The 27,702-nt window shown below is 32.1% G+C and overlaps 2 protein-coding genes and 1 long non-coding RNA gene across 3 annotated transcripts; 2 read left to right on the forward strand and 1 right to left on the reverse strand.

The window, feature by feature from the left end:
• On the forward strand, window positions 1–24,813 carry LOC106105152. The gene is made up of 7 exons (XM_013285383.1): window positions 1–224; window positions 6,977–7,945; window positions 16,131–16,252; window positions 22,433–22,557; window positions 22,894–23,091; window positions 23,417–23,542; window positions 24,049–24,813. Exons 2-7 carry the CDS (start codon window positions 7,141–7,143, stop codon window positions 24,203–24,205), a joined length of 1,533 nt encoding a protein of 510 aa, XP_013140837.1. The 5' UTR covers window positions 1–224; window positions 6,977–7,140; the 3' UTR covers window positions 24,206–24,813.
• On the reverse strand, window positions 24,119–27,702 carry LOC106105155. The gene is made up of 3 exons (XR_001225721.1): window positions 27,637–27,702; window positions 26,614–26,669; window positions 24,119–24,206 (listed from the first exon to the last, which is right to left on the reverse strand). It is a non-coding gene; the product is annotated as an uncharacterized LOC106105155 (long non-coding RNA).
• LOC106105153 (NFU1 iron-sulfur cluster scaffold homolog, mitochondrial-like) lies at window positions 25,115–27,267 on the forward strand. Its single transcript, XM_013285384.1, has 5 exons — window positions 25,115–25,289; window positions 25,371–25,594; window positions 25,709–25,894; window positions 26,705–26,892; window positions 27,095–27,267. Exons 1-5 carry the CDS (start codon window positions 25,216–25,218, stop codon window positions 27,224–27,226), a joined length of 804 nt encoding a protein of 267 aa, XP_013140838.1. The 5' UTR covers window positions 25,115–25,215; the 3' UTR covers window positions 27,227–27,267.

Genomic DNA, 27,702 nt, shown 5'->3' on the forward strand with positions numbered 1-27,702 from the left:
ACTCAGTGCCCGCGTAACCGTTGACGCGAACGGACGCGTTCAATATTCCATTTCCAAACACAAAGCCCGCCAAATTGTACGAAACGCATCGTCTGATATAATAACGCAATAAAGTTTACCTCGGTTATAGTCTGTGGAAACCGTACTCGGTTTGTCAAGCAAAATAAACATTACGTTGAGTTTTTTTTTTACGTTTGCTCGAAGGCGTAAACGAGGACAATAAGGTAAAAGATTTTATTATGTGATAATGATTTATTTAGTTTAGTACAACCGCCTCTAAATTGTTTACGCATAATTAAAATTCTAGCGGCAATATTTTTAGAACTGTAACCTTGATTTGAATTATTTTATTGTTACACTGACTCCTTTGAATCAAACAAAAGTAAATTAAATAGAAATATCTTAGAAAACCTAATACAAAATAACAAGACAATGTTTTTTAACTACAACACATAAGTAAAACATAAATAATTATAAAATCTTATATTTAAAATACATGGTGTCGAGAGGCTAGGGTTTTGTCATTGACGCCTATGAACGTTGAGATGCTGTGTTTGCGTAAACACGTGTATTGGCGACACCGGACTCAAGGTTGTTCCAATTCAACCGGTGGTCAGATAAAAACTGCAAACATACACAAAGCCTGCGAATAAATGATAGTGATAGTGCCACTGACATTTAATTTTAGACTTCCGCGAGCCAGTCCAGTGACAAATGACACGTTTCAGATAACGCACATAGGAAACGTTTGTATGTTGTCATACAAAATATTAATTCTAATTCTATATATTAATTCTTAGAATCCAAATGATAAAAATGTCTACGTCCTGTATTGGTGCGACTGGAAAATCTGTTTATCTATTTTATTATTTATAAGCGACGAGCTTTCGGTTTCGGACAAAAATCTAGTTTCAGCCTTAAAGAAGATAGATTTAATTGTTCGTTTGCATTGAATAGGCTAAACTAGTAAACGGAATTTAACATGTTTTTATCATTAGAAAGCTACATTATAACTAACATTGTTTATTATTTAATGCCATATATAATGATATAGTTAAAAATTTCTACATATTTAAAGGGTTGACAGAATAAAATAAAATTATAAACAAACGAACGTGTGAAAACTGTCTACATTGCCTCCTCGAAACTTTCGATAATAATAATTCACCAGTTAACACAATTAAGAGCCCAAATTCAGCGTTAAAGTGAAATTTAATGGGGATTAGTCTTGCATCATCAAAAATTATCTTCACCTTACGAGTAATGTTACTTTGACCTAAAGTTACGAAAGTTTATCTTTTGATTGTATTAAATTTGTACACGAAGTAAGTTTATCTAAATTGAATTTGTCAATAATCTGACAACCTTTCTTCAATAATAAGCGCCAATTTGTGCCATGTACTAAAAACTACCAAAGATCACAGACATTTTTTTTTTAATTCAAAAGCTTAAAGAGGCAAAGGATGGATACTTTAATAAAAGCTTAATGCAAGAGTTCATAAGTGCATTAACCTTAACATGGCTGAATATAAAAGTGAAAGCGTTGTTTCATAATAATCTAAAGTAAACCACATTCTGATAATGAGAAAAGTTCACCTCGATTGCACTCGACAGCTAAATGTCAACGATGCATTTATATTGGGCAATAAAAAAATGTAATTACACTCCAATTAACATTGATATATTTACAGTCTATAATACAAATATCCCCTATTAAATAAACAAGGTCATAATATTCGGAAATCATAAAAATATCTCGGGAGATTTCATTTTTTAAATAAAAAATTATAATTATTTTTTTTGACCTCTCTCAAAACCTAATGTCCTTACATTACTACGCATTTAACCTTTAAGAAACTTTCCTTTTGCGACTTGATTGTTTCCTAAAAGTATTTTAATTCAATTAATATATAAAACTAGCTCTAGGTCACAACTACGTTCATATGGAATTAAAAATAAATAAAAAAGTATAGTTTATAATAAGACACGTTGTAACATTCTTATAGCAAAAGAGTTTCAGGAATCCGTCCAGTTGTTTTTGTATTTACACGTAAAAATAATAAAAACCTTTTCTATTTATAATATGACTTCTTACTAACATAATAAATATATATCGATTACATTTGGCATCGAAGAACACATACTTACTTTAATTCTACGGGGACGGAGTCAGCTAAAGTTTGTATTTGCATAGATAACATAAAAAATGCGACTATAAAATAACAGAAAATAGAACTTAATTAACTTTATGTCAAAATTTAAATGCATTAAAAAGGGCATCCAGTGTATACTTGTCGATCGGTGATTTGAACTATGACCTCTTTATAACATTCTATTCCTTAAAGACAAATCGTCAACATCGCTGCAGTCGATGTTTGTCTCAATGATACAAGTAGGTCAGCGCACCTTCTAACATATAGAAATATATTCTGTATTTGTTTTACACATGTTACTAAGCGTACAAATATTTTACCAAACAATAAACAGAATCTTGTGGTCACAGAAAATTACACAATATTATAATCATAATATCTTACTAATTATAAATGCGAAAGTTTAGATGGATAGGTGTTTGTTAGAGTTTGCAGCGTAAACTGCTCAACGGATCTCGATAAAATTTGGCATAGATGTAGAGAATATTCTTGGAAAAACACATATGTATGTATGCTATTTACTTTTTTTATTATCTCACGAACACGACGTCGCGGGCGAGATCTAGTTTATTAAAAAACTCTATTTTGCAATTGATGTACTACTAAAATGCATTTAGATGTTTTTTAAATATTTAATATGAAATATTACTTTATTTAAAGATCAGTTTATTCATTAATCATACATGTCAAATTAAATTGCCAGTTTTAAAACTGACAGCTGCGTAATCGTCGTATTATAATTTTATAAACAGTTTGTTTTCACTGCTTTATATATTTCTGTCTATATTTTACAACAGGAAAGCCTAGCACATATACTATTATAAAGTATGTAAAATACGATAAACTAACCTAATATACTAATATTCGCCACTGGCTCAGTAAAGCAAATATAGAGCTCTTTAACGACCGCCTAATTTATATTCAAAATATTTAGAGTGCGATACTGTAGGCGAACTTAAATGTATAACGACTATAGTTGCCATGGCAACGTTTATGTCAACAAAAAAAGAATGTAAAAACTGTAACAACATATTATAAGTTCTGATAGAATTTTTTTAAAACTATTTAAAAGCTTTGGAATGATCCCTTGAACTTTTCAATGTACACTAACTTCTTATGTATCTAAAAGCTAAATTCATTCAGTAATTTTTTTTGTGCCCACGTCATAATAACACGAACAAGTTTTATGGTCGTCACAAAAAGATAGTCGAAAGACAACTATATTTTTTCAACAATTATTATAAAAAATCTTCTGACTGTTACACATTCACGGTCATTGTTACATTCCAATGGACTTGTTATATATTCTACACGTAGTATATAACGACAAGGTCGTTAGTCTTTTTGCGTATTCACTCTTATGTACTAAAAGTATTATTTGTTTACGACAAATACATTTTACAATATAATCAAATCCTCACATATTTAAATTAGCAAAATTTTATTTATGTAGTCGTATTGTGAATTATTAAAATAAACGCTTCCAGCATTTAATAAAATGACATAAAATGGATCGCTAAAATTAGAACGCAATTTATACCGGAAAATGGTAAAAAAGTATATTTGACATTGCCCATTCATAGACTCGAAGAGTGAATGACCATTGTCATATTTTTTGTTCCGATCTGTCTGAACGACAAAAAGTTATAAGAACAATCTCTCGATCGTGTTATACTCACCAGCACATTCAAGTAACGCCTTTATATTTTTTGACAGCCCAAATAATTTAATACAACAACTTCACTAATTATATCACTTTTAAGTGATCACAGACACTTTTTATTTAAAAAGTTACACTTTTTATTGAAAAAGTTTAAATTTAAAAATATGTGTCAAGAATTTCTGCCCCTATTCTTTGTACCAATGTTTGGTAAAACTTAAAAAATCCTTAAAATATGAGCTTTTTCCTATTTAATTTTTGTAAGAAGCCTTCATTTTTTATTTAAATTATTAATTGCTTTACAGTATTCGATTTGTTCAAATCATAACTGTTTGAAAGTAAGTTTCCACTACCAAACTACCCGTAAACATCCATTAATGTAAAAAACTGCAATGGCGATCCAACGCAGGTTTTATTTAGGAAAATGAATATGATATAACTATTTTGTAACTATTTTCAGCATTTTTAAATATCCAGAAAAACGGTCCCAAAGTCAAACATTCAACTGCTACCTTGATAAAACAAAATCTCGAGTTGATTAGTCAACTGACTTTTATACGATTGCGTAACGAACAGACGCTGTTATAATTCTTGATGTTTTGTTCGTTATGATGTCATCGAGCCACTTTCGAAGATGCTTTTAGAATTCTGCATATCGTATACTGAAAGAGATATTTTATGTAAGAGACATAAAGCTGTTGTAAACGAATGGAATAAACCAATAGGAAGAAAACAAGAAGCTTTCGTCTGGTGCTTAGGTACCATGTACTTTGGCTATAAGGAATATAGTTCCACTAAATCCATAATAATAAATACTAATATAATAAAGCGTAAACACACACTACTTTGTGGCGTAGGATGTCAGCAATTACAACATATTTTTTAATAATTATTTCTTTAATAACAAGCCCTACAGTTACGACACGCTTTAGGCTTTGTTTTTTACGCTATTAAACTTGGAGGATAAATAAATTGAAAAAAAAAACCTTCATGTGGGAAAGGGACCATAAACTACAAACTGCCAACATTAAGGAAGCAAGGTTGCCATGGTTTGTCATCATGTCATGTCATTTTGACATTCGCAATTGATAATTTGACATATAAAAACAATAAAATAAAGTATTTATAATTTCATTCGGATGAAGCCGCTCGGGAACAGCTAGTATCTGGATAAAACAGATAATGTACAGGCAACCATATATGTAGTTTGTGTAGCAAAAACCTCTCAACTTTTTCCTTATCGTATACAATTTTGTTCTTTCTAAAATGTCAAAAAGTGAAAATGAGTCCAACGTGATTACAGTTTCAAAATTGCATTTCTTGATATTTACAATGAAATTCGCTTTAAATATCTACGAAAGCGCACAAGTTTAAGTTACATAAATATCAATGATTAATTGTCGTCCTCAATCGAATTGACCGTTTCGATTGAAAATTTATGTAATACATCAAAACTGTGTTTACATAACATTTACTTCTTTGATATTTTGTTTGTGACGATGTATTAGATTATTACCAACGGTAGACTACTCTTTAGACATTACTAGGCTTATAGTATAAAGTACCATCAAACTCATCTGTGATCCTTGTTATAAAATTTACGGTTAAAAAATTAAGACAAATCCTGTATATGCATACAAAATATTTTATAACGATTTTAGATTACGGCACATTCTCTAAACGTATCCCACTTGAATGTGGGGAGTTCACTAAATAACTAGTAAGTATAATTCACATAGACATTGAATTATTTGCAACTTGAATGGGTAAATGTAAATCGAATGCAATAATTTGCGGAGAATATTTTAACGTTTACCTTTAACTATACAATTCCTAGAATGTGAAATGAAAACTCTAAAGGGTTATAAAAATTCATAGCACACTGCGTCAACGAATGTTTGCTATGTAAAAGACTATCACGAGACGAATAATGTATTCAAATCAAATACCACTTGATATTTATAATCGAAAGGATATTAAGACGACAATATTATTTACACATTATAAAAGAAATAAACAAAAACAGACTTATCGCTTACTAATGTTATAAAGAAAAAGATTTGTATTTTTGGATTTTTGTATGTATTGAAATAACTCAAAAACTAGTGGTATTTTCAAAAATTCTTGCGCCATTAAATATTTTTTTCAATATTACGCGGGCAAAGTAGCGAGCAAGAACTAGTCGCTTATATTGTAGGATAGAACAACTGTTATATAAAAACAAAAGACATATAAAATTTATTCATGTACAAATTAAAATGTTACCTAACAATGGGTGATAATTCAAAATATAGACGTAAACACTGATATAGTTTACAACCGCGTTACACAACAATGTGAATGTTTTTCACTAGTAATTAGTTGTTTAGTTCACATAGCATCGTATGATTCCCACATACCCGCATCGTGATCAGATACGATCGCTGTGAGGCGTGCGAGGACAACGCGACAAATTATGCCGAAATTAGAAACATTCACGAATAACTTACATACTAAAGACAAATCCTTGCATGGAAATTATTCCATGCAAAACAAAAGAATTTACAATATGTGGAGTACAAATTATTGTTATTGATTTTACTATCAATTGCTAAAAAAAAAACAGATAATAACAGATATTTCTACCGAATTTCTATAATTCATTGTCACTTAAAAATTGTTATAAACTAGCTTTTGCCCGCGAATCCGTCCGCGTGACTGTTCTTCCAGACTATCCTCTACATCTGTGCCAAATTTCATCAAGATCAGTTCAGCTGTTGAGGCTACAAACTCTAACACACATCCATCCATCCATCCAAACTATCGTATTTATAATATTAGTAAGATATTAACTCTAAAAAATGAGATTTATGACGTAATATTACACTTATCGTATGTTCAAGGGCATAAAGGTGAAAGGTATTCTAGAGTTCGAACTGCATATCTTAAGTCGGATTTCCCCGTATTTCGAGTCCAAAACTGTGCGATGTCGACATTCATAAAGAGGCGTCACGATTCTCCTTTCAAACAACAGTGCCATTTGTTAAGTCGCAAGGATGTCAATGAATAAGGGAAATCCAAAAATAAACGTTTGTTTAAAAGCTAGTGTATTACATTTGTTAACTGGCACATAACAAAAATAATACTTCGAGATAAATTTAAATATATTCTATTCTTGTTTCAGATTTCTCGGAGTGTCATATAGTGCAATATGCAACAATGAGAAGACATTCAGTTACGTAAAGAAAACAAGTTACCTGACATAACTATGCTAATTAATCTGTAACGGTTGTTCAGCTGGGGCTTTGGATGTTGACAATGCAACGTATGTCGAGTGAATATTGAGAAATGGCTGTAGCGAATTTTTCGGTGCCAACCATTGGCGCTGCGACCCCAGCGGTTATAGGCACGACTTCTTCACCTCTTCACATAGACCTAGATGATTTATTGTACTCCCCTGCGGACTATCAACAGGAGTACGCGCCACAATATCCTGGTAATGAGCCTTTTACTCCACCCCAAAGTCAAGCTCAGCCAAAGCGATCGAAGCTAAGAAAGCGAGCTGGTACAGCATACCTCCCTCCTCCTCCGCAACAATATGCACAATACCAGCGTCAAGATATCCCAGTTAACCCTTTCACTGGTCAAATGCAAGCACAAGTGTACCAAGGGAACACTAGACTCGACATAGGCGGTGCTAATCAGCGTGTCAACGCACAGTACGACAACACAGGGCAGTACGTCCATGATCCTACCGGAGACTATGATTATGAACAAAGGAGAGAAAAAGACGGTACACCACGTCAACCTTATAACCCAGGATACGCGGACAGTCCGTACCCGCCTGCAACTACGCCAGTCCAAGCGTCTAGTCGAAGATTGGATGGAGTACCAAATCAACCAGTTAACAAATTCTTTGGGAATAATCCGGTGACGTCACCGACGCAACGGCCGCGAACGGATGCGGGGACTAAGAGTGGTAACAGTGGTGGCAGTGGCAATAATGCGGGAGGTCGGAGCAATGTAAACGCTCCCCCTGACCAGCCTCGCGGGTTCACAAAAGTGGAAAGCGGCGGCTCCGGTGGCAAAACACAGCTGCATGCTGTGCTCGACTATGATGATGACGAATATTACGACGACGATTCTGGATCAGGTAATTTGACACTAATTTTTAAATACTAATATTTCCTATCTAGCCCCACTTTAAATGATCATCTAAGAAAATTAAATGTGAACAAAGCTAGTGCTCACAAAATATTTTTACTTTAAATTTAAAATAAAAGAATTAGAAGTTCTCTTCTAATGCTTTTATTTTTTTTAGTGTTTTTTTTTATTATTGTAACCGAGTTGCAATACTATACGTGTAACATATAGTGGAGAAGAGGTATATTTATCTATTAGTTGAACGTCACATTAAAATCGACGTTAAAAAGTAAAAGACACGAAACGAAGTTTTTTCTGAGTTTTCGATCATCGGTCGACATAACACAAGGTCGTATTACGTACGGGTCGTTTGTATTTCTATCTTGAATCTACTTAGGGTCTTTGGTCACTTTAAAAGCAATGCCAAATGCCATACAAACAATGGACTGAGGACGCTGATTCATAATCTAATGTCCTAGAGTTCTCTAGCGAACCACATTCAGCTATACAAGGCAATTGAGGATAAAGAACATGCCCCATTTCTGTAGAGAAACGTGATCAGAAATACTCGTAAAGTTCAAAGTCAAATTAAATGTTCTTATTCGCGTACACTTTGTATGATTTACAATGTCAAATGTTAAGGTCCCAAAGCCGCTTTTAAGATACGCGTCATTAAATTGCAATGAAGATTTATGATCCGTGGAACAAGAACATTCGGATATATTTGAATATCGAAGCTAGGTAACAGATGCTCTTTTGTTTCCAAAGTTTAAGTATCGTTTTTTCATAGCGTTTCATTCACCAATCAGATATAACACTTTCATACTTCTATAGTAGAGGAATCTTGCAACGTTTGGAACTAATAATAACTAATATTTGGTCAAAGTAAATATGATATTCGTATCAAAAATTTAAGCAACAATTTTTTGTTGTAAAAATTATAATTGTTATTATTTTTGCTTGATAGATTTTTGCATATTCATATATGTTATAACTGCAAATTATCCACTTTGATTTAACAATTTAATTCCAAACATTGTAAAGTTTTGTTTATTATCTTGCTTTGTAAACATTTAGATATTTTAAGTTTACGTATGTTTTGAACTTGTATTAAATCGAGATTTATATGTGGATAGTAAACTGTAGCACATGGCATGCGTTTAATTATTTTGATATAAACAACGCCATCTAGTTAAAAATTAATAACATTTCAATGATGCTGACCTAAAAATAAATTCTTTACAAGAACAAACAGCATGTTACAATAAATATCTTGTAATAGATTTATTTCACGTTTGTAAATTACAAGTTGTTAATAAGATTCCACTTGTTTTAAAAATTGCCTAACTAAAAAGCATTTTTACATCACAAGCTAACACTAATATCATAGTCGGAAAGTCAGCGTCCCCGCATCGCGCAGACATCGCGACCTTGGTTTCACTTTCCAACTCATCTCGAGAGGTCATAGTACTTGTACAAGTACACTTACCTCAGAATCGGTCACTTACCGTTATCCTTATTAAATACGTAAATATGATTATTACGCTATTAATGTCACCGTAAAATTGTAAATATCGTTAGTATGTAATACTAAAAACCTATTTATTTTAATCGCAATTCACTTTTTAACTTCGATACACGATGTATCGGAGTTAAATAAAGAAATATTCACTTAGAATACTAAGAGTTTTTAATTATTAATTTAGATGTGGCAACACAATTATTAAGAAAGTAATGCCATGCCAATTATTATTTTTAAATAAAAAAAGTTAGTGTTTACTCCACAATTTTTCGCCTATTCACATAAGTTGTAAGATTTTGAAATAACGAAATTTATCATTTTACAATAACATTCACTTTAAAGCATTTAGCAGATAAAACCTTTTTTTAAACGGTCAAAGTTTCCTGAAAACCAATTAAATATAACATCCGCATAAACTTTACTTCGAATTTATTTAAATTTCTGATGAGATTATATATTTTTATGTATTTATTATACTTAGGCTAGTGATAATTTTAAAAGGTTATAGTATTTTGAACTATTTATATTCTGAAAATATGTATATTTCAAGTTTATTTCTTTAAGAGTTCAAGTTCGCGAGGAAAAGGGCACGTAGATGATTATTTTACTACCTTTATGTTATCGCGACTACTGAGATATCATATACTTCTCTCGTTATACAGTACATTTGTCGCATTGTTTATGTGAAACAAGTACAAGTGACATGTCGCAAGACTTGAAGAAGTCTTTAATCGGGTTGTGCGTTTTGATACACCTTTGTTTATAGTAAAACATGTTTGAATACATATGCAAAGTATTTACATAACGTCCTCCAAGTAATGGACCTTATAACATTATACTTATGTATTTTGATGCGTTTAATTTAATATATTTGCTGTTACTTAACTTTGATATGGGGTTGTTTATTAAGTAAATATCGAACTTTTACTATTTACATAGGTGTAGATCCAAAATTGATATTTTGTTTTAATTACTTAATCTGTTACGTCCAGTGTTCAAGAAAAAGGTTAAGGGCCTGTCCCATCAAAATGTAAATTGTCTGACAACAATCGAACGTGTAAAATATGTGAAGGAAATATCAGGTTTCGTCCCCTTAATTTACAGTGACGTCATTTTTAAGCTATCTGGGCCTCTATCAGCCAGTTGTGTGACAGGCCCTAAATATTTAAACAATAAATAGCTTCACATTAACTGTAATGTTATGAATGTTATTCTTAAATTGATATGGCATTTTCCTTATACAGTAGTAAGACAAAGCGCCATTATAATAGTTAATTGCTTATGCATTTAGACCACGAAAAGTAAATGACCAATGACCGCAAATACCTTCGTCGCCGCGCCCTTTCAAATACCGACCTTACGTTAGCGCCGGACCAGTTTCTTTGTGTTTTACTGTCGAACATTATTTATTATATAGCTTATAATCAAGGTGCGTGTATATGCACTATGTCCCCCTTCCGCTTATTAAAAACGTATAGCTAAAGAAATAAATTCCCTTCCCATTTGTGATCGATATAGTATATTGCTACCATAAGAGTTATTTAGTTCAAATGTGTAGTGCTATAACTTTTAGATCTAATTGCGTAGCGACTGTGACAATTAAAATTTAAATGAGATGAGGAAATAAATGTCCTTGACTGTACTTTAGAGCCTTTTTCCGATCTAGCGATACCAATGAGTCCTTAAATACTTAAACATTCTTTAAGTATAGGTATGTAATGATTCGTGAATATTTCAGTTCATAAATTGCAGCTTTTATAACTGAAAGATATTTAAAATTCTGCAAATAATTTATTATAACTCAATACTTGTGCAATAAAAATTGGCAAAACTTAATTAATAGCTCTAATTTAAATTAGTTAAGTCTAGGAAGTATTCCTTATTAGTCTAGTTAAGATGAATTAAAATTAGATTGATATAAAAAACAAAATTAGAGCTAGCGATCCAGTGCTCTTACCATTTGTGGACACCAAATAGAAGTCTCCGTGGGCAATTACGTAGGATTTATTAAAATGTATTTATTTACAACATACATTGTTTATTATTAAGGCTACTAACCAAGCTGTCATTGTCTACAAAATATGCCTGGTTTTGTGCTCTCTTTTTCCATCGATGGATTACTTTACAAGTTATTGATTCCGCGTATTGGTTTGAATTGCACACATCCTTGGAAACGTTACAACAAATAAACAGAACACGTTTTAATAAACAAAACTTACTGAGTTACTGTGTATTTTCGCTGTCATCCTGCTCATTTCCTTTGACAAAAATGCAACAGCAGTATAGATTTTACGGCAATAGAATTCCATGATAATATAAGATTAAGGGCCTGTCCCAACACTGGGTAATGGAAGCTCAGATAGCTTAAAAATGTCATTGTCAGATATGGGAACAAAATCCGATATTTCCATTACATATTTTACACGTTGGTTTGTTATCAGACAATAAACAATTTGGTGGGACAGGTCCTTAATGTATGTTATATCGAACGAGATGTATACAACTGCGTATTGCAGTTGCAAGATTTATGATGCGAAGGCTCTATTGATAACGGTCCGGTTGTAACATTCAACTTCATTAATGATATAACGTGTTTAAGGTCAGTTCTGTATTGCGTTCTACTTAGGGCTTGTTCGCTTCTTATAACATATAATTTCTGTACTAATACTAACAGACTACTATTAATCCTACAATTCCTAGAGATTATAAATCAAAATGGACTTGCCATATATGAATTTAAAATGAAAAATAGACCACAATTTGATAAGCATTATTTTTGGAATAAGATGAATGTATTTGTACTACTCCCTTGATTACCCTCCAAGTTCACCGTTGACTATGCCAATAGTTTTATACGTTTATGCAAGTATGATGCAAACTAAGTAGAATTAACACGTTGCTAGCTTATACTTAAGCTCTTCACCTTGAGACACAAGATGGCACGTCAAGTAAGACTATTACGTTTAGATCATTAACACAATTACGAAATACAGAGTATACAAGTCTCTAAGTACTTACTGTTGTGAAGTTTGTTAACTTTAGCGTGCATGGAACATATCTATTTTAAGTTATAATGTTGCGAATTTTAAGGCAGAATTTTAGACTTTCGTGGAACTTCTATCTTCACTGCAAACCTGAAACAAACAAAATCAAGTTGAATTTAATCTATACTTATATAACGTGGAGTGATTTATATTTTTGTATTTATTGCAATAACTCAAAAACTACTGAGCAGATCACAAAAATTCTTACACCAAAAAAAAACTACGTTATCAGTGAGTAATATAGGCTTTTATTTTTAACTTTCCGCGGACGTAGTGGCGAGCAACAGCCATTGACTTTATAAGACCCAAAATTTCGTCCCAATTTGTTCTTAAATTGATTGAAGTGTCTTTTCGGATGCTAATGTAATCTCACATCATCTTGTCTATTTTTATACCGATAAGGATTGACTATTACAACGTGTTTTAATTTAATTAGCATATCTTCTGTCAACTGTTACGTATCCGTCGCGACCGGAAATAGCACAATACTGCATATCTTGATCTCATTTATAAAGTTTATATGAACTCTTGCATACAAAATAAAGTTTATGATAGTTTTATTTTTCTTATAAAATCATAAACTAAAGCATTTTATAAAGTTGGTTTATTGGCCATGATAAAGCCATATATTTTTAAAAGTTAAGAGTTATGTACAATTTTATGTTAATTGTGTAAAAAGGGAGTAAAGCTGGTGTGTGAAAGTTGGTGGTGTCAAAAGTTTGTTACTTACGCGTTGAAGTCTTTTTATCAGTTTACATGAATTACGATCTCAAACTTGAAATTTATATTTAAAAATAATATTAATCTTTGTTTTAGTGGTGTGAATGAGGTGACATTATGTTGATAAAATTGTTGTGACAGTGGAAACATACCCTTATGTTTATGTAAATGTCTAAATATTTAAAAATATTCGGATGGACTGTCGATCGTGTCGGAAGCCAGGTCAATCTGTCGAAATGTCTGTATCCATTTAACATACATGTTTACATCTGTGTAACAACTTTCATAATTATGAAGGTTAATTTAAGTACACTTTTGTTTCTAACTCAATTTTTCTTTTTTATATCTTAATTATCGAAATCAGTATGCTATATTTGGATACGTTATACATATTACAGTTAATAATAAATTAAAAAAACATATAGAAACATTCTCCATGATTAAGTTTTTAATTTATGATAATATTAATATTAAATAAACAAAAAGCGATTGCTATCTGGTCATTTAATTACGGCTTTTACTATACTTTTAAATGCAAAATTAAATCGATGTATGATATTCAATTTAGATAAACTTCTGTATAATATAGATTTAAAGATTTCATATTACGAAATGTACTTAGTTTCTTTCTAATATTGTGAAATTATTTTATAAATTCGCACTAAGAAATTTGTGTCTATGTCCAAGATGCAATGGAGTTTTATATATTGTCTATTAGAAATTTGTCATTGTTTTCCATACTAAAAGAGTTATTGCATGCCACGTACCAAATACTTATATTATGAACAACTAGCTTTCGCACGCGACTCCGTCCGCGTGAAATTGAAAAACACAAAAGTAAATAGCCTATGTGTTCTTCCAGACTATTTTCTATATCTATGCCAAATTTCACCGAAATCCATTCTGCCGTTTAGACTACAAACTCTAACAAACATCCATCCATCCATCTAAACTTTCACAATTATAATATTAGTAAGATTAGTAAGATATAAAATTAACTGTGGCCGTTGAACCACATGGACATAAATGTTTCCACCTCTTGTACTATGTTAAAAATAGACAAAACAATTTTGTTAATAAGTATATTGGCGGTGTTAATGTAAGTTTAAATTTAGATATCTTACTTAACATTTAGGCGCTGAGATCTGATGTAGGAGTGCCGTTTTATGTCCATCCGATTGCAGTTTTATGTGTCTATTTAAATACTATACTAATGCTTTCAAATTTATGCATTGCCCGTTCACACAACTTTATGGATTTATTCAAACAAAAAGCATATAAAATGTATAACGGAGATTGTGTAAGAGTATCAAAATGCATTGATATTAAAGCCAAATAAGGCTTAGTTCACGTTTATACTAAATCATTGTCTAGTTAATGGCACGATTTTAATGTAATATATGTATTTTATTACATTTTAATGATTAAATTGTTCTTAGCAACGTATTTATTGAAATTAAATTATGTTAATGCAACTCCAAATTTCATCATACATAACACATTGTTTCTTTTTTTAGTAATTAATATGATGGATATAAAATTTAAAAAAAAGACATTAACGTATATTATAAAATCGTTTACTTACAGCCGCGCCGTACTCAAATTAAGTACTTGTTATCTCTAAATATTTTTAATTACGGCCGAATACTGAAATAATATTGCACTTTGCTACATAAGAGCCACTTACGATTTGAACGTCAACGTTTTAATGGAATTTGTAGCCGATCATCTTATCAAGAAACTGCAACGTTGTTTATTTAAATGTCGTTTCAGTATACGGCCGTTAGTGGAACATCTGCAATAAGCCTTCTTAAAGACCAATTAACAACTTTCATTGCCACAGTATTCACGTTTCTTTGAGTTTGAACTGTCTGACTAGTTTAAGTGTTTTTTGGTGACTTAAAATAATATCTACTAAACTATGTTAAAGCACGCTTATGCTTCTTTTTTGCACCGATTGTGCTTGATACAATTACACTGAAATAATAACTTCGCAAGGTGACAAAGGGAGCGGTAATGACTGGCGATTAGAATGTCCTGCTACCGGCTCTAACATTAAACCTATATGACAATAGTAATTATAAAGTTTATTTCCCTTTCGCTGTTTAAAATAAAAAAAAAGAAAATCGAACTCGTGTTGGTAACTGATACAACCTATCCAGAGACTTTTGATGCCGTAGCAGATAAAGGGTACACCCTGTAACTGCTAAGATGAAAACTTTTTTAGGTAAAGAAAAGAACTCCACAATAAATATTTTTACAAAACTTTGAATGTCACAGGAAAATTTAAAACAATTTTTTTTACTACCGGTAAAGAACCCTACAGGGTAAACCTATTTTTAAATACTAGTCCTATAGGGAAAAATATAGATTTCAATGTATTAATTAGATATAAAATGAGTCGTAACTTATAAAAAGAACCGAACACTTTCGCAATCAGAATAAAATGATGTGACGCACCCACACGTGTCGAAATTAAACTTGTCTTAACTAATGTCTATTGAAATCAAACATAAATTATACACAGACATACACACATGGAAATTTTCTATATGCTTTTAAATTACCAGAGACAATTGTTGTGTCATAATATCAAAAATAAATTTTTCATGAAACAAAATGCAAATTTAATAATACATTGAGATTTTAACAGTTACAATAAATAATAATAATAATAATAAATGTATAATCCTCTGAGAATTAGGTCTTCCAAAGTTAGGCCAAAAATTTAACTAAGATCAGAGATCGGAATACTTTTATCATACTTTAACAAAAATGGCGCTAAAAACAGAAGATTCTCGATAATGTTTTGTAAATGTAGTAAAAAAAAACAACTGCCAAATTTACGATACCAATTGTTATACCTTAAAAAAGGTATCGTTTAACCAAATAAAATTCTCATATTTCAGATTCGGGTCTGCCGGCAGTAACGCCATTGCAAGGACCTATACTCCTACGCAACGGGTCCGTGCCTGTCGTACCTCTCACCTCCTACCCTACAGTCAATAATGGCTCTTTCTACCAAATACCAGTAAGTATTCATTCAGTATTAATCTTACTAATATTATAAATACGAAAGTTTAGATGGATGGATGGATGTTTGTTAGAGTTTGTAGCCTAAAGCCGGTTTAGCTGTAAACAGATCTCGATGAAATTTTTCACAGATGTAGAGCATAGTTTGGTAGAACACATAGGCTACTTTATTGTGTTTTTGTGTTTGTTTTATTCCACGGGAGCGGAGTTGGGGGCAAAAGCTAGTATTGTAAATATTTTTTTAAGAGAAATTATTTTTTTAATAACCGTAGTATTAATTAAAATATTTAGAAAAACGAAATTAGTGTCTTGCGTTTCTTAATCTTAGTAAATGCTCGATTCTTACCGCCATATACAGAAACGAATATTAATTTCTAAGCTTCGTAAACACAGTTTACATTCTAATAGATGTCAACTTTTAATGGAATTTGGATTTTAACCGTGGTCAAATCATTTAAGACGCTGTTACAAATTTTATTGTCGTTTCATTGTTCGGCCGTTAGATGCTTACAGCCTTAAAAATATGTACAAACTAAGACTTGGAACTGAGTATGAGCAAAATATTTGTATTTTAACTAATACTCAATTTATTCCTATGTTTAACTTTATGACGCGTTTATTTCTAAGGCTTATATATTATCTATGTGTTTGAACTTCAATGCAATATAACTTATGTATACCTAAAGCGAACCGATTAAGAAGTATATAACGCATTTTATTACAGTTGTGGGAATTATGTTTATTTGTACAACGTGTTTAACTAAACTAGGTGCAACCATTAATTTGTACTAAATAACTGTTATTACCGATAGTTTAACAACCTAATGTCTATAGGTCTAAGCTAGGTTACATTAGCAATTGGGTTTCTGTTTAATTAGTGTTATAGTAAATACCAAGACAGACGTAATAGTACTAGAATTAAATAAGCAACATTCAACTAGGTCAAAAGCTAGTAATGGAGATAAGTAATACTTTATGAATCAGCTAACAAATTGTAAACATAGTCATAGTAGTTTTTACCTTGGTCTTGTCGCACTTTTGATTTTTTGTTTTATTTGAATTATGAAATTATTTCTAATAGGTAATCTACACTGATATTATAAAGAGGAAAGATTTGTATTTTAGTATGTATTGAAATATCTCAAAAGCTACTGAACAGTTATCAAATACTTTCTACATTAAAAAGCTTCGTTATCAGTGAGTAACTAGGGTTATATTTTTAATTTCACGCGGATGAAGTCGCGAGCAAAAGCTAGTATGTAAATAATCCTTAAAAAGTAGTGGCTGCATTAAGTGGGTTGATGGTTATTTAAAGAGCCCTTTCATATAGATTCTAAATTATATTTATACTACTTTTTGTCCGAAATATCGTCCAAATTAACCAGTGATTTATTTAGGAATTAAATCGGTGTCCCAGATTTGAAGGTAACAGGCTACAGTGACTCATTCTTAACTCGGTAGCTTCCGAATTAAATCGTTATATCACACCATTAATTACCAACACCAATGTTTACAAAAAATCATCGAATCATGCGAATTAAACGAACTATGATTTCATTACGGCGGTGTACAGACGGAGCAACTTTTGGCGATTTGCTGCTGGAGCAACTCTAGTCGCATTTAGTTGCTTGAAACAAATTATTAGTCGTGGTATCAATGACCAACTCAAATATAAGTGAGACAATTAACACCATTGTGTAATTTGTCAAATCAGTATGTAAACGACTTGTAGTGTGCAAAATTATCATATAATTGGAGCAAACCCAAACTAACTTGGCGAGTATTATTTGAATTTTTACAGTAAATACAACGAAAGTCGCTTCGTCTGCCGAGCGCCTTAAGTAAATGTGTAACTATGTACATCAATAGACAAAAAAATACGTGAATGTTTATAAATACTGTTGATTCAAACTGGAGGCTTAGATCGTATTACGTCAATTATTGCAATTATTGTGATGTTGATCGATGACTCAGTATCGAAAAGCTGGCAATGAAAAAGCCGAGGGAAAACAATGATTCACATGCGTTGCAATTCATCAACTTGGCTCATTTACGTAATAGAACTAGCACCATGAGTCTAGCAAATAGGTGTAGTAACAAGTTTCTCTGAAGTATTGCAATGTATTTGTACATTCATTACAGAAGTTTAAGACTGACACTACTGATCTGATTTCATCAAGGATAAATTGACTATCATGTCAAAGTTTGTCTGGAAGGAAACACAACAAATTCAGAGTTTTAAAAAGCCACCTCAATTTTCTATAACAATTAGGGATCCGAATGACATAACTTCTTTCAAGCCATTGAGAGTTCAAGAGGTCACTATTGGTCTGCGGAAATGTTACTCCTCCTATACCATTGGGAAAATAAGGCTAATAGAGCGACGCAAAGCAATAAGCTTTTTAAGAAGGAATATTAAAGTGTTTTGTCAAGTCGTATCAATGTTGATATTTTGCATCAAAAAGATTTTTCAAAAGTAGCAAACAGTAGCAAACTAGTCTTGAATCTTTTAGTACGTGCCGACACTACTTATTAGAATTGCGACGGCGTTTGCTGGAGCGCAGGAAGCGTCTTACACGCATTAGTCACACGCGTGGGCTTGTTACTGATAAAGTTTACGTGACCGATTTATATGATTTACTTCAATGTTTTGTCCTTATTTGATTCTGTACAGCAAAGTTAGTGCGTTCACCTTGCTTTTATTACTAGTCTAGATAAACTAGCATTGTTATGGAGCCAATATCGCTTTTTATTTTGATTTGGAGTAGGCACTTGTTATGCTTTTCGGCCAACTTCAACAGTAAAACAGTGGTAGAGCCCGCTTTAACATCTGCGCACAAATGGGCCGGCTCACCCGATGAAATACCACGACCTCGCAGAAAACAGGCGTGAAGTGGAAGCAATTCCGCGTTTCGTCTGATGAGTGTGGTACCGGAGGTCTAATTTTAGTCTCTTTCTTTATCACCCTTTTCGTCAGAGGAAAGTATGTGAAAAAGTGAATTTTACGGTGGAAGAGACACATAGGAAGGGGTAATGTCCTCTTTACGTGAGTCTCCTCCTTTGTCAATTAAGGGTAGGCAACGCATCTGCAATTGCGGATGTTTATAGGCAGCGGGCGCTTTCCATTTCGGTGGATTCAGTTGGTTCCTTGCTGGTTTGCTACTTTATATTATAAAAAAAGTAATACCTATTCTAAAATGTAATTATAATACGTAGGAAGTTACAATTCGTTCCTTTGACAGCTAAGGCGTTTGTTTACTCATGGTGATAGAACCTTGACAACTACCGGTCATTCTGACGAAAATATTTAGAGGTTACTTGACTGACTGGATGTAATTTCTCAACCATTATTGGTTGAATACAAGTTTGAAGTTGAGACTTAAGAAAGAATTTTACGTTTTAAGTTACATGAATCTAAATTCATTGACCCCTGTATTAAAAAAAGTTTTAAATAAACACACGTCTAAAGCAGTTGTCGCGCACGTTCCATACAAAAAAGTTTTTACGGTATAAATATTGTCAAAATAATATTAAATTGATATTTTATTGAAGCCAAAATAACCCAAATATTTGAATATGAAAGGTTTTGAATGAGAATTTGATATCTAAATGGCCAAAGTTCTTTATACTGTTCTCGTTTTTTCATTCCATTCAATATTTCATTTCCTAAACTCAAAAAGCAAATGAACTTATTGTCCGTGAGTCACTTTAAAATGTCACGTTCAAGTACATTTACTTGTATTGAATCTTCGGGTTTTATGTATCGAATACTGCGGAGATTCATTGAAATCGCGAGTTGCATCTCAAACGAGCAATTACACCTTAAATGACTTACATATACTGACACGGGGTGCACTACTATAGATGAAAACGAGCGGAATTCATTTAATTGAAAATCATTTTTGATTGATTTTCTAGTATATTTTATTTTGATCATAAAATTAGAAAGAAAGACAATTAACATTGTCAAGTTAATAATTTGTGAAATACCATCGCCCACGCCATGTAATTACATAGCCATAAAATTAAGAAAATATCTTTTTGTCTCATAAACGTTACAAACATTTGGACTAAGTTATTATCTAATAATTTTATGTCTATAACTCACGGCTATTTTATTGCCGGTGCCGGCAGCGACCAGTTTCAGATCCTGCGGGGGTTCTTCTTCAGGGCGAGGTTTAATGGGGTTGTAGGGGGTTGGAGGGTTACTAAAGTTATTATCGATCAAAATTTGTTGTTCTAAAGCCTTCTGAATAGAAATTATTTAATGATTAAACTGTAATTTACGTGTATTATTAATTGTACAAGTTTTCAATTCCATAAAACATGTGCGTACTATACCATAGAAGTAAATTAGCATACGAATAGCTTGAAGGAATTTTTATTGATCGTATTAGTGGAACTTTAGGCGTCACTTATTTCTACCATAACATAATCCTGGCACATCTAATGGGTCAATAACCTAATTCAGATTTTATTTAATTGAACATTCTTAGCTATACATTGACCTCAAGTTACATGAAATCTATATCTATACTAATATATTAAAAGACTCAGATTTTTGGATTTTTGTATGTATTCGATTCACATATAAACTACTGGTCCGATTTTAAAAATTATTTCACCGTTAAAAAAATAGTTTATCTGTGAGAAACATAGGCTAGGTTTTTTAATTTTCAATTTCACATGGACGAAGTCGCGAACAACCGCAAGTCAGAAATAAAATACATTTAATGTCTCAAATCCTTTTGTTTTTCAGATAAAAAAATAATTGTAATTAAATTTTGATTATAATAACCCTCAAATATCACATAGATACTTAATTACCATTATATACAGAGTCGTCTGACATAAACTGGACTCATATCTTTTATCAAAATTAGGTAATCTGATATTATGAACAAATAAATTATAAAACAACAAAATTTATTAAAGTTCACTAGATCAACTAAATATCAAACGCCGCAGGAGGTATGTAATCAAATATAAATACATCACTAAATGTAATATGTAAATCTTATCTTTGCAAGGTTAATGACATAGATGCATCTAAAATGTACACAATTAATTTTGTGTTGCCAAATAAAGAGATATTGCCAAATATTTGCGACGATCTAGTTTGACTCCTAAAATGGACAAATTGATCGCCAATAAATCATTTAAGTTTGATCGAGATACATAATAATATGCTACAGAGAATAAAAAATATTCACTCTGCATAGTCTATTGTGGCGGTTACTACTTTGAATTTAAATTAACATTTTATGGTTGTCATTTATTCAAGACGGTGTTCTACATCTAGATATAATAAATGCTTACTTGTTGGCAAATAGATAAAATATACTGTTTTTTTTTCTTTTATTGTAACTAAGACGTCAGAATCAAAATGGCGCGGAATCGCGGGACGAATCTGACGATATTAGTCATTGTGCAGTGTGGCGTGGCGAGATTAACGCCTTTTTTCGGTAGCCGGTTACTTGCTAAGTTGTTTTGAATTAATTTAGATAATTAGCGAACTCTACGGCAGTAGGTCGTCGTATAACATGGATTTATTATTTCGTCGTAACATAGTAAGTCTTCTTCGTCTAATTAATGTTTTATTTATTTATAATCTGTCTCACTTAAAATTGTCACATCGTCGTCGCATCGTGATCGTATCGTTTTGTTTTTTTATACGAATACTGTATTGTATTGAAATAACCTACTTACTATACTGTGATTAGAACGGTAGAATGCAAAATTTTGTATTTACATAATCAATTCGAATTTATTTTTTTAATAGACACTTGGAACAATGCCTTTGCCTGTTGTTTTTTTAACAATAAAACTTTACACGCAATTCGAATCGTAGATAAATCGTTAGCTTCGTGTGCATAATTAATTGTCAAATGTAGATACAGCTGACATAGTGGCGCCAATAAACTTTGGTAGTCTAAGATTCAAGGCCCGGCTATCTTGTATGAATTTGTTTCGTAATTTATTTTATGACCAAAAATATAGAATCAAACACTTAGTGTACCTGGTACATCTAACATACATTATTAGGTTTATTTGTATAATTGGGCTTATTTAGTATCTCCCAAAAATAATTTAAACACATAAATCTGTTTCTCGTATTTTAAAAGATTTTTGATTGGTTTATCGATGTATTATCAATTATTTTGTACCTTTTTTGCAGATTCTTTGGACAGCACTGTCACTCGCACTAGGCTATGAACTTCAAGGTCAAATAATCCGAGGCGTGCCGTGCGTCAAACGAAACTTTCAACTCTATTGTCCCACCGCTGGCAACACCTACCCTATGTGAGTTTAATTAGATTCGCATATTTTATAAAAGTATTAAAATAATCTCTCTTTTATCGATTAATACAAAATTCTGACTGATCCTATTTATTTAAATTCGTAGTGACTAGTCTCCTACGATTTGTAAAACAAAAGTACATGTATGGGCCTTTACGACGAAAACCAGTGGCGGTTTTTTTTTGTGCGTAACACAAAGTAATCTACATCAATGTTCAATGTCAAATACGCAAAACATTGCGTTACTATGAACGCTCAAGACTGCTTATGATTTATAAAATAATTTAATATAATATAAGCGTTCAATTGAAATAAGATAGAGATCTTTTTATATTACAGAGACAAAATAGAAATGTTCATAGACGAGAACAAAGCGTTAATAAAGAGGATGTACGGCTCGTTTTCTATACCGGGAGGCGGGAGGGTGCGTCGGGCGCCGGGGGTACCCGACATGCATTCTGGAGACTCCTACTTCCGCCATGTACGGCAGGCTTCAAAATCTACGCTACCTGACCCTCAGGTCAATAGCACCGGCCGGTAAGTTGACTAAAATGTCTTTTAATTTTATAAAATACTAATACCTCTAACCGTGAGTTTCACCTGCCAAAAGAAAACTTTGAAAAATTGATTGTCTTACTACTAACGAAACTATTATATTGTCAAGGTCCAGAGGTAAAGGTACATTTTAAGTTAATTATCAATTACTGAGGAAATAAGTGCACTGAATGACCGCAACTTTACTCTTCAGTAATTTTCTGTGTGTAGTGCATTTCACAGGAGTCACGTGTTGCACGTGCAACCACCAACATCGTTCTTCGTCATAGATCGTCACCATTGATGTCAGTCTTTTTTCATATTCCAGAATAGATGCGTGCCAAAGCAAGACGGAAATAATCACACCATATTGGGCTTTAAATTCGGCAAAGAAAGTGAGAGCAATTGTCAATACAATGCACTTCGAACAAGCTATACATCAAGAAGTTTGCAGGTAATGCATCCATATAGTATCAAAATAGCATGTACTTATTGAGATCCGTTAGTTTCTGTATCAACTTCATTTTTTAATGGCAAAAAAAGAATTAAAACATACGGGCAAAGGTACATTCAAAATGCATAAATTTTGTCTTGTAACTACCAGACTGGGCGTGGTGAAGGTGTCCAAACTCGTTTGAAGTTCTATTTCGCAGCGTGGGTGAGAGGATCCCGACTGACCAGTTGTTTGTGTAATTCGTGTCTAATCTACCTAAGCTATTCTTTGACATCTACCAAATGTGTTGGTGAATATCATTCAGTAGCGTTTGTTTTATGGTTATGTGGTTTTTTTACTTAATAAAAAAAAAAAGTTAGTACACGAAACCGTCGGTCGCACCGAGGTGAATGAATGTTAGAGAATTCGAGAAATGTGATAAGACGATGCCAAACTAAAATCTGTAATTTCGGTTATTTTTTGTAATTGCATTGTAAAAAATATAATCCTTTTTTTATATTTACCAGTAAGAAATCAACGTCTCGATGTTCCGGCGATTGCAGTTGTGAGCAGAAATACAAATGGCATCGTTTGCTCGCCTACGACCCAAGCAACGACTGCGCGGGCATATTTATGGACTGGTTCCTATTCCCTTCGTGCTGCGTGTGCCAGTGCGACCCGTAAACTATAAAAGAATAGTAAATGACACTTAACATTGTTATGGGATTGTAAACTATAGAATCATAGCAAGTACTATAACACTTCTTTTCCTTCTAGTTTTTTCTTTAATTTGATGACAAAAAAAAAGAATTTACAGAACACTTAAAACAATGAATTAATATACTATAATTATTTTTAAATGTAAATATTCAAAAGCCAAGAGATACTTTTTGTATTTATAGTAAATAATATCTTCTTATTTATAAAATAATTTTTAATGTTTTCTATTTTGTGGCTATATTTTAAGAATAAGAAAATAGAAATATTCTTTACTTGCTTGCTATGATAATGTTTAAAACAGTAAATATAAAATATTGTACTGTCTGATTTTATACTTTAGTAAAATATAACATATTACATAGTTTAAAATAGCCGTGAAGTCTATTATAAAGCCTTTATAATTTGTACTTCCTCTTCGAAAGGGTACAAATTCAGGTTGATTTGAACGTGAACTAAGAGAAAATGTTAGTTAAAACTTGTTCATGATGTTACGTAATGAATATTATAGACTTAATACTAATGTAGAAACTTTTATATTTTTCCTATAAATTTAAGAGTAATAAACGAAATATGCGATCTGGAGTGTTTTATTTGCAGAACAATCCTTTATCTACATTTATCATTGGCTTGTAAGTTAAAACTTACGATTGAAGGATAAATCCTTCGGTACCGTATTTCATAAATATAGCAAGAGTTCTTAGCGACTACAATATATGTTTATAATCAACAGGGACAATAATATTTTTTTAGATTCATGTCTCGAAAGGGAAAGATACTGTAGTAGCTGATAGACCCATAGCCTATGGTATAAAACGCAAAAAAAAAAGCAACTGTCACTGTCAGCAGACACCAACTTGACATTTTCTTATTGACATTGACATATTCTGGTACATTTTTCCTCTGAATCTCCGTATTGCGATTTGTTTGGTTTGTAGTGTTATTAAACGAAAACTAAATATTTATACCTTGTAAAAATGTTAAGAAATGCACTTAAAATGCTTAGGATAGGATATCCATGTCGTCATCTACGTCAAGGAATAGCTTACAGGTAAATTAATGAATACTACAACGTAATGTTAAATCTTATTTAATGTATCGATTTATCACTTTGATTTTCTTTCGGAAACAGGTTTAGTCAAGCGAAACAATTTAGTGTCTTCACACAATATCCTATTGGATCTAGAAACCGTAAAGAACCAGTCTTCAACTCGTGTCAATGCCGAACAATGTTTATTCAGACTCAAGATACACCTAATCCAAATAGTTTAAAATTTATGCCTGGTACAAAAGTTCTTGAACCCGGTCAAACACTTGACTTTCCTAATATTGGAGCTGCGCAGTGCAGTCCTTTAGGTAAATATAATTATTAATCTTCATTTCAATGGATAAATCTTTACAAAGTTACTATTTAATTAATTAAAACTGGAATATAACCTTAGATAATGATATTTTGTTACAAATTTGCAGCAAAAATGATATTCCGCATTGATGGTGTGAAAGCAGTGTTTTTCGGACATGATTTTATAACAGTTACAAAGCAAGATGATGATGTTGAATGGAAGTTACTTAAACCAGAAATATTTGCAACAATAATGGATTTCTTTGCCAGTGGTTTGCCAATAGTAACTGATGCCAAGCCATCGGGAGATACTCGTATGTATTTTTGAACTTTTAGTTGTACCCAAATTTCATATCTTTACCAGATTTTGTTATTTTACAATGTCACTGAGATGGAGTATTTTGTATGTTTTGACAGTGGTAGTGCCCGCTTTAACATCTTAGCACGAATGGGCCGGCACGCCCGGTGTAATACCACGACCACACAGAAGACAGGTGTGAAATGGAAGCAATTCCGTGTTTCGTCTGATGAGTGTGGTGCCGGAGGCCTAATTTAAGTCCCTTTCTCTTTACCACCCTTTTCTAATGAGAGGATGGGAAGGGAAAGTGGATTTGACGATGGAGGAGATGCATAGGAAGAGGAAATATCCTCTTTATGTGCGTCTCCTCCTCCGTCGGATAAAGGTAGGCAACGCATCTGCGATTGCGGATGTCTATGGGCAGCGGTTGCTTCGCCATTTTGGCGGATTCAGGTGGCCGCTTGCTCGTTTGCCACCTTATGTTATAAAAAAAAAAAAGAAATGTGTAGTATTTTTTAACTGTGTCACAACTGTATATGAATATGCATAATACTGTAATGTTGATTGTATACTATTAAGATTTATATTTTAGTATGTACTGAAATAACACAAAAATTACTGGGTAAATTTTAGAAATTCTTGCACCATCAAAAAGCTTTGCAACCACTTCCATGCGATGTATTTTTCTGTGGATATTCATAAGCAACAGCTGGTTTAATATGTTTTTTTAATTACCTTGTTACAAACCACCATAGGGACAATGGCAGGTTGATGATTTTAATGGTCCATGCCTGTACAAATAAAAATAAACGGAATTTATTTACAGAAATAAATGAAGATGATGATGAAATAGTTCAAATGATCAAAGAACTGCTGGATACAAGAATCAGACCAACAGTGCAAGAAGACGGTGGTGATGTGCTGTTTGTAGATTTCAAAGATGGAGTGCTGAGACTTAAGATGCAAGGCTCCTGTTCATCATGTCCTAGTTCTATTGTTACTTTGAAAAATGGAGTTAGTATTGAATAATATAGAATTTGCTAAAACCTATCAACACATTTCTTTTATAAGAAAATAGCTGTGATCACTGTGTTTTTGTAGACATGTAACAGTAACAACATGAACATATGAAGAATATTAGAGTGACCATAAGTTATAAATATTGTAGATAGTGATTTTAATTTGATTTTTTAATAATATTCTGTGCATCTTTCAGGTACAAAACATGATGCAATTTTATATACCTGAAGTCTTAGCAGTTGAACAAATAGATGATGATGGAGAGAAACTCAGTGAGAAAATATTCAAAGAATTTGAACAATTAAAATCGAAAGAGAAAAATGAGTAAAACATGTAGAAATTTAATAAAACATGTATAGTCATTTTTAATTGATTTATCAGTGGTTGAAAAAACTTTTAGTTATATGTATGTAATTTATAAACAATTATAATTTAGGAAATATAGTTTATTTTTAGTAAATTAGCATTTTATTTCCCGTTAACGTTTCTTACAAACATAATATTTATCATTATGTACATATCCTTTTTTTTATTTAATCTCACGATTATCAATCACAATAGTGGAATCTTTACCTTAACTGTAAAAGTTGAGGCCAGTAGATACCTTACTCGTCCGAACTATCTAAATGTGTGAAGGTAACGCCAAAATAGACTGTGTATTAAATGTAATTTTATTTCAAACTACCTAGCTCGGAGGCATTAACATATCAAAGATATTATCCGAATTATGAAACTTACCAAATTGATATAAATAAGAATCTTTACTCCAAGTCTTTGTTAGGTTGGTGTCCATTCTTGTTTTTC

This window comes from Papilio polytes, unplaced genomic scaffold, assembly GCF_000836215.1.
Source record: "Papilio polytes unplaced genomic scaffold, Ppol_1.0 DF823177.1, whole genome shotgun sequence".
In the NCBI taxonomy this organism is placed as follows: Eukaryota; Metazoa; Arthropoda; class Insecta; order Lepidoptera; family Papilionidae; genus Papilio; species Papilio polytes.

What these genes read in the sequence shown, in the direction of transcription:
- LOC106105152 (XM_013285383.1), top strand. Translation starts at nt 7,141, where the DNA reads ATGGCTGTAGCGAATTTTTCGGTGCCAACCATTGGCGCTGCGACCCCA. An exon ending in CGACGACGATTCTGGATCAG is followed by an intron (nt 7,946 to 16,130) that starts GTAATTTGACAC and finishes CTCATATTTCAG; the next exon opens with ATTCGGGTCTGCCGGCAGTA. An exon ending in ATACATCAAGAAGTTTGCAG is followed by an intron (nt 23,543 to 24,048) that starts GTAATGCATCCA and finishes TATATTTACCAG; the next exon opens with TAAGAAATCAACGTCTCGAT.
- LOC106105153 (XM_013285384.1), top strand. Translation starts at nt 25,216, where the DNA reads ATGTTAAGAAATGCACTTAAAATGCTTAGGATAGGATATCCATGTCGT. An exon ending in CAAGCCATCGGGAGATACTC is followed by an intron (nt 25,895 to 26,704) that starts GTATGTATTTTT and finishes ATTTATTTACAG; the next exon opens with AAATAAATGAAGATGATGAT. An exon ending in TTGTTACTTTGAAAAATGGA is followed by an intron (nt 26,893 to 27,094) that starts GTTAGTATTGAA and finishes TGCATCTTTCAG; the next exon opens with GTACAAAACATGATGCAATT.